This window comes from Megalobrama amblycephala, unplaced genomic scaffold, assembly GCF_018812025.1.
Source record: "Megalobrama amblycephala isolate DHTTF-2021 unplaced genomic scaffold, ASM1881202v1 scaffold306, whole genome shotgun sequence".
NCBI lineage: Eukaryota > Metazoa > Chordata > Actinopteri > Cypriniformes > Xenocyprididae > Megalobrama > Megalobrama amblycephala.
Window position 1 is genome coordinate 509,269 of NW_025953342.1, and position 8,212 is coordinate 517,480.

The 8,212-nt window shown below is 35.5% G+C and overlaps 1 protein-coding gene across 1 annotated transcript; it reads left to right on the plus strand.

Moving 5' to 3' along the window:
• The first annotated feature begins 2,281 nt into the window (after positions 1 to 2,281).
• On the plus strand, positions 2,282 to 8,212 carry LOC125261102. Its single transcript, XM_048179671.1, has 5 exons — positions 2,282 to 2,419; positions 3,204 to 3,280; positions 7,405 to 7,569; positions 7,658 to 7,789; positions 7,905 to 8,212. The coding sequence occupies exons 2-5, from the start codon at positions 3,205 to 3,207 to the stop codon at positions 8,039 to 8,041; spliced, it is 510 nt and encodes a 169-aa protein (XP_048035628.1). The 5' UTR covers positions 2,282 to 2,419; position 3,204; the 3' UTR covers positions 8,042 to 8,212.

Here is an 8,212-nt window from a genome sequence, read left to right on the forward strand (position 1 = left end):
GGACTTTTTTGACCGCTTTTTCGTCCGCTGTGTGAACATCGTTGGTCCGATCGCTTATAAAAGTCATAGCACACCTGTCCTCAATGAGCCGGTCGATTTGACACCTCATTCATGGGTCTAGGACAAAAACTGCGGGAGGAGTAGCGCGCAGAAATTGTGTCCAGAAGAAGAAGAAGAAGAATAATAAGTATGAGCAATAATAAGAATGGAGCTTTGCCTTTGGCAAGCACCATTAATAAGTATGCAGGAGAATAAGAATGGAGCTTTGCCTTTGGCAAGCACCATTAATAAGTATGCAGGAGAATAAGAATGGAGCTTTGCCTTTGGCAAGCACCATTAATAATAAGTATGCAGGAGAATAAGAATGGAGCTTTGCCTTTGGCAAGCACCATTAATAATAATAAGTATGCAGAAGATTAAGAATGGAGCTTTGCCTTTGGCAAGCACCATTAATAAGTTTAAATAGGATTACAGTAAGTTGGCTTTTTCAAGCCAACTTAATAAGTTTATATAGCAGATCAGTAAGTTGGCTTTTTCAAGCCAACTTAATAAGCTTAAATAGTAGATCAGTAAGTTGGCTTTTTCAAGCCAACTTAATAATAATATAAATAAATTATAATTCTCAAATTCTATTCATTAATCTTGTTGATCTTAAATACTCTAGAAAGAGATCCCAACTCTTGTCACCAGCAAATTTTTTAAGAATATTACTGATATTTTGCTCTCCATTCTTTCTTAGTGCACTACTTCTCTCTCTGAATCATACTTCTGGCAATGTAATAAAACATGGTCCACTGTTTCTTCCTCCCCACAATATTCACACTTTCCATCCATGTACTGAAACAGCCCTGGTTAAGGTTCTTAATGATCTCCTCATAGTTTCCGATTCCGGTTCTCTTAGCACTCTCCATCTGTTAGCCCTCAGTTCAGCTTTTGACACTGTAAATCACAAGATACTCCTGTCACGGCTTACAGCAATTGGGATTTCTGGCACAGACTTTGACTGGTTTTCCTCTTATTAATCAGGGAGGCAACAATTTGTGTTATACCAGAAGTATAAGTCATCCACCAAATCTATCAGTTCTGGTGTACCTCAAGGTTCTGTGTTGGGCCCTCTTCTTTTCACCATTTATATGCTACCAATTAGACAAATTATCAAACGCTATGGGTTTAACTTTCACTGCTATGCTGATGACATTCAGATTTATTTTAGCATATCTCCCACCTCAGTGTTTCCAACACCTACATTAACAACCAGTATCAAGGAACTCAAACATTGGCTCAGGGGGAATTTCCTTAAATTTAACTCAGATAAAACCGAGGTAATATTGATTGGCTCTAAATCGGTTGTTTCTAAATTCTCCGGTCAACAGATAAATTTGGATGGTGACTTGATAATGCCCTCTACGACTGTTCGCACTCTTGCTGTTATCTTTGATTCCACTTTCATTTAATGACCACATTAGTAAAGTGGTAAAGACAGCTTTTTTCACCTACGTAATATATCTCGCATTCGATCCTCTCTTAGTCAGCAGGATACTGAAACCATAATACATGCCTTTGTCACATCTCAAATGGATTATTTTTACTCACTACGTTGTGGCCTTTCAGCTAAAAATATCAAAAGATTACAATACGTTCAAAACTCTGCTGCCCACCTGATCACGCATACAAGAAAGAATGAACACATTACTCCAATCCTATCATCTTCATTGACTTCCAGTCTCCCTGCGTATAAACTTCAGGTACTAATTCTTACTTACAAAGCTCTCCATAGCCTTGGCCCTACATACCTATCCGACTTACTTCAGCCTTATGCTCCCGTTCGGTCCTTACGCTCTTGTAGTGCAGGACTGTTAGTCACCCCCAAGTTTAGTCTGGTGAATATGGGAGCTTGGGCTTTTAGTGTTGTGGCTCCGAGGTTGTGGAATTCCCTTCCTCTAGACATCCGTCAAGCATCCACCCTACTCTCCTTCAAAAATCTCTTAAAAACACATTATTTTTCTTTATATTATTCCTCTGCTCATAGTCTGTAAATAATTTTTCTTTTTTTTCTGTACATCTTTACCTTACCCTTGTAAGTGACTGTGTGCTGTGCTTTTATGTTGATGATTTTTTTGTCCTATTTCTTAACCTATCTTTGTAAAGCGACCTTGGGTGTTGAAAGGCGCTATAAAAAATAAAAATTATTATCATTATTCTTAACAGTTGGTTTTGTATAGATAATTAGTTCACACTCCAGATCAGTGGGTAGCGGTAAATGCACCCGAAAGTTGTTTGCCAACCGCCAATAAAAATAAGAGAAGAAGAAGAATCCGTCAGTCATATGCCATGGCCATAATGCTCTGCCCATCTATTTCCTGTTCGCGCAATCACTTCCTTTATCCTTCCCTGGGCGAGCGACGGACGGAGGCGTTAGGTCTGTGAGACAAACTTATTTTTATGTTTGCGGATTTATCTTGATAGCCGTGGTTTCTTTATTGTCTGATTAAATAGATCGTTGCTTATTTTGATTTGTGTGTCGAGCATGGAGTATGTTTGAAATTGTGTTAGTGACATTGAGGCTGCTGCGGATGGTGACTGATGCTGTGTTTTAGCATTAGCATTAGCAGTAGACCGGTGTATGTGTCCTAATCTATCAAGGACGGTGTTAAAAAAGATTAAAATAGACTTTAGGATACAAAGCCACGGTGTTCGTCGATTTATTATGTTCATTCTAGTGTAAAATGTTATGTTTTTTTTGGTTTGCCAACTTATAATAAAGATATGACCTTGTAATGTTAGTTAACCGGTGTCATGATAAATCGGGTTCTGTAGTATGTGCTGACTTTTTAAGGTCAATAAACGATATGGCGGTGCCATAGTAAAGCGAGGGTAAAACAGTACTTGAATAATTAGCTTATTCATATACCGTTGTTTTTATGGTTCTAGGAGATACTTAATGCATAATATTGACCGCTTTTTTTTTTTTTTTTTTTTTTTTTTTAAATTAACGATCACGTAATGTTATTTTGTAACTAAAATCCCATGTCTTGTAATTTTACTGTTAACTTTTTTTTTTTTTTTTTTTTTTTTTTTTTGTTAAATTTGTTTAATTTTTAAAGACGTTATTTAATGGTTATTTTTAGTTGTAATTTTCTAGAAACAAAGAAGAATATTAGTTTCTCATTAATTGTTTGTGTCTTTGTCTTGCTCTCATGCAGAATGTTGGCAACCGGAGTGTTTCGTCTTGTTGGTAAACGGGCCTTATCCACTTCCATCTGCCTTCGTGGTGGACATGGTAAGGTTGCATGCAAACAGTTCCCCTCACCTCATTTGTTAAAAAGAGGGGGGAAAAATTTTTTAATTCTGCCAATACATGCATATATATATATATATATATATATATATATATATATATATATATATATATATATATATATATATATATATATATATATAGCCAAAAGTATTGGGACACCCCTCCAAACCATTGAATTCAGGTGATCCAATCTCTTCCATGGCCACAGGTGTATAAAATCAAGCACCTAGACATGCAGACTGTTTCTACAAACATTTGTGAAATAATGGGTCGCTCTCAGAAGCTCAGTGAATTCAAGCATGGTACTGTGATAGGTTGCCACCTGTGCAATAAGTCCATTTGTGAAATTTCCTCACTACTTAATATTCCACGGTCAACTGTTAGTGGTATCATAACAAATTGGAAGCATTTGGGAACAACAGCAACTCAGCCAGAAAGTGGTAGGCCACATAAAATCAGAGCGGGGTCAGCGCACACTGAGGCGCACAGTGTGTAGAAGTCGCCAACTTTCTGCAGAGTCAATTGCTACAGACCTCCAAACTTTGTGTGGCCTTCAGATTAGCTCATGAACAGTGTGTAGAGAGCTTCATGGAATGGGTTTCCATGGCCGAGCAGCTGCATCCAAGCCTTACATCACCAAGTGCAATGTCGGATGCAGTGGGGTTGTTTTTCAGGGGTTGGGCTTGGCCCCTTAGTTCCAGTGAAAGGAACTCTTAATGCTTCAGCATACCAAGACATATTTTGGACAATTTTATGCTTTCAACTTTGTGGGAACAGTTTGGTGATGGCCCCTACCTGTTCCAACATGACTGTGCACAAAGCAAGGTCCATAAAGACACGGATGAGCGAGTTTGGTGTGGAGGAACTTGACTGGCCTGCACAGAGTCCTGACCTCAACCCGATAGAACACCTTCGGGATGAATTAACCTGTTAACCAGCACTGGCACGCCGACGCACCAAAGCTTCTTTGTTTAAATTAGCTCAAATTTACTGTTAGATTTAATATAATTACCTTGACAAACTATACATCATTAAAAAGATCTAAGACTCGAGCTTCAATTTTTAATCTTTATTTTACTCTCAACATCGTATAGTGACCGTTATTTGTTAATATGCGTCGGGAGTTATGAATATGAGAAACGGAGTCGTTACCTTTTCATTGAAATATGAGCGTCAGCTTCAGCCATTGAGAAAAAAACTCTGTACGATCATCAAGAAAAAACTCCACAAAATAACATCCCTCGGGGCTTTTAGCTTAAAAGCATGCACATTTGGAGAAATATTGATGCACTGTCATACGTTTATGTCAATTTTCTATACAGAGGAGTCATATTTATTCAATTTTTACCCAAAACGCGCTGTTTTCATCATATGAGCGCTGTATACACTGACTACTGTGTGTTCAAACCATACCCGAAGCCGGAGGGCGCTCTGTGCACCTTTAGTCCACAAATAACACAGCATGAACAAGAGGCAATCATGTGACATACACGGGACTAACAGAGGCTACCAGACATCGCTATAATCATTGATATAAACATACAGAACGTCACTTTTGAAAGTAATAAATACACGATTGTGACGATATGTGGTTTATCTGTGTTCTTCACGCCATGTCAGGTATTCATAATAGTAGATTATATTTATAATGCAATGCTAATCGAGATAGCTTTTCTCATTGTGCAGAATAGCCTAAAATGATATATTTTCTGTCTGATTTTTGATCCAAAGCCACATCACATCAAAGAAGGTTATTTAAAACAATCGACTAGTAAGTTTGGAGAAAAAACGTGGTTTTAATCTTATAAATTGTCATGTTTTGTTGGTGTGCTAAGCTAATATGCTAACGAGCCCAGATATGCACCTGTTCTAATCTAAAGCTAATGCAAATAAATAATTCTTAATAGTAAAGCTCACTTTTTTTCTCTCTTTTTTTTCCAAGAAGGGCATTAGATACAGTTTGAAAGAAGGTGAAGTGAGAAGTTTGGTGAATGAAATGAGGGATTAAATCATCTTGAATAGAACATCAGTAATTATAATAGAGACAAAAGAAAAGAATAATAAGAGCCATAAACTGGCTGGAGAGGTGTGAATGTGTTCAGGGGAGACTGAAACTGAATGGGGCTGTTAGCACCACAAACACAATATCGACAATACCCTTGAATAGATGACAATAAACATCAGTTAACATTTTAGAGTCCTTTCTAAATAAAGTCTCATGACATGGTCTTGAAAAACATGTAATAAAGCTCAGAGTTTTAAACCTATCATCTTCAGATTTGAAATATAACATGGTCAGACATGTGGCTTTAGCTGCAGTGCATTTCTAGATTGCCACAAGGCCAACTTCACTTTCATTTTCATAAATATATTTCATAAAAATAAATTTTTAATAACTTTTCAAAATTTCAAAGCTATTTTAAACTATTTTCTTCTTTGTGACAATAATTAATTATGAGTTTACCATAAACTGCAAAGTGTCTGCTTTCAAATGAGACCTTACTTATGCTTTTAGTGCAAAGGGTTCATGAACTGTATCTGTTTTAGTTTGGGTATGTCATTTTTTGGGATTTTCCAAAAGCGGGGGTGCTGGCTAACAGGTTAAAGCAGAGACTGCAAACCAGGCCTTCTCACCAAAATCACTGCCTGACCTCACAAATGTGCTTCTAGAAGAATGGTCAAAAATTCCCATAAACGCACTCCTAAACCTTGTGGAAAGCCTTCCTAGAAGAGTGGGCCAACTCAATATTAAACCCTACGGATTAAGAATGAGATGTCATTAAAGTTCATGTGCACGAAAAGGCAGGCATCCCAAAACTTTTGGCAATATTGTGTTTTTTATATAATTAAAAAAAAAAAAAAAAAAAAAAAAAAATAATAATATATATATATATATATATATATATACACATATACACACATATATACACATATATACACACACACACACACACACACATATATATATATATATATATATATATATATATATACACATATACACACATATATACACACACACACACATATATATATATATATATATATATATATATATATATATATATATATATATATATATATATATATATATATATATATATATGAGAAGAGTTTGGTTCCAAAACGCGATAAACGCCATTTTCAAAAAAATCGAGTTTCCGCCAAAATCAGTATTGTATATGGTCAGTATTGAAAAGTCATTTATTAATTTTGCGCAAAATGCGATATCCGTTGTGTTATTCTGTCATGTTCCCTCCCTTTCTTTCCAAAATGCGACAAACGCCAGTCTCCTTTTTCTCCAAAACGCGATATATCCTCTCTCAACCAATCACAGCGCACCATTCCACCCACTGTAAACATTGAAGGCTTTTTAAAAAGCCAATTTTAATAACAATGTACTTGGCAAATGTGTTTATTTAACAGTGCGGTGGCGCAAGATACTCTTTAATCGGTAATGACAAATAATTTATAACATTAACAAGATGACCCGTTGAATTCATTTTGGGAGCGACGGCTGAATGTATTTTTAGTAAAATGTCTGTACATAAGATAAATATTGGCAAAGTTTAGAATCTGTCATATATGTGTGAATCAACTTACTTTGTTGTGTATTTAATTTGAAAAATAACTTTTATATTGATTAATTGCATTTTTAAAAAAAAGTATCATGGATTTATTGCATTTTGGGGAAAAAAAATAACATGTTTTTATAATAAACTTTTTAAAATCAAAATGTAGATTTGAACTTTTAATGTTTTTATAACCAAAAGATGCTATGTGAAAGTTTGAAACAGAAAATAGTGGTTTTCATCTTGCCACTTTCTTGGTAAAGAAAACACCTTTTTACTCAAATTAATCAAAATGGAATTATTGCGTTTTGGAACCAAACTCTTCATATATACACATATATACACATATATATATATACATATATATATATATACACACACACACACACACATATATATATATATATATATATATATATATATATATATATATATATATATATATATATATATATATATATATATATATATATATATATAATGACTAATAGAATGTTTTATGAATTGTGATTGTTCTAATTTTCCTCTCAGGAGTTGCTAAGGTTGAGGACTACACACTCCCAGCATACTTTGACCGTCGGGAGAGCCCCCTTCCTGACATCAAGTTTGTGCAGCAGTTGAGTCCTGAGCAGAAGTCTCTGAAGGAAAAAGAGAAGGGATCCTGGGCTGCGCTGTCCAAAGAGGAAAAGATTGCATGTATGTGATACAAGTATTCCTGGAGACTTCTCTGTTGATTCTGCGTTTCTGCTTTAATATGTTAATTACCTTATTTTTTTTATTTCAGTGTATCGTATCAGCTTCAAAGAGAGCTTCGCAGAAATGGATAAGGGATCAGGAGAGTGGAAATCAGTAGTTGCAGGAATTTTCTTTTTCATTGGTTTCACTGGACTTGTTGTGCTGTGGCAGAGGAAGTATGGTAAGTTTTTGATTGACTAAAAAGTATTGCTGATCATCTCATCCAGGACCACACTTGTATAGTTATTGAAGGTGGAAATGTCAAATGATTGTATGACCTTTTGTCTTCTGTTTAGTTTATGGAGATGTCCCACATACCTTTGACCCCGAATACAAGCAGAAGGAGGTCCAGAGGATGTTGGATATGAGGATCAACCCTGTTGAAGGCTTTTCAGCCAAATGGGACTATGAAAACAATGCTTGGAAGAAATAAATTGTTCTGTACATGTTGATCTGTTGGACCAGGCCCACCCCTTCTAACCAATCATCCAATAAACAGACAAGTCTGTATTTATCATTTGTCCACCTTTTACCTCTGAATGATTTGGAAGATTGCTTCCTCTTAAGGTTGTATATCATAAATAAAATCCCAATATGTATCAAA

Excerpts from the sequence above, each read along its gene's own strand:
- LOC125261102 (XM_048179671.1), top strand. The coding sequence starts at position 3,205 with ATGTTGGCAACCGGAGTGTTTCGTCTTGTTGGTAAACGGGCCTTATCC. Across the intron at positions 7,570-7,657 it reads CAAAGAGGAAAAGATTGCAT|TGTATCGTATCAGCTTCAAA; the intron begins GTATGTGATACA and ends TTTTTATTTCAG. Across the intron at positions 7,790-7,904 it reads GCTGTGGCAGAGGAAGTATG|TTTATGGAGATGTCCCACAT; the intron begins GTAAGTTTTTGA and ends TCTTCTGTTTAG.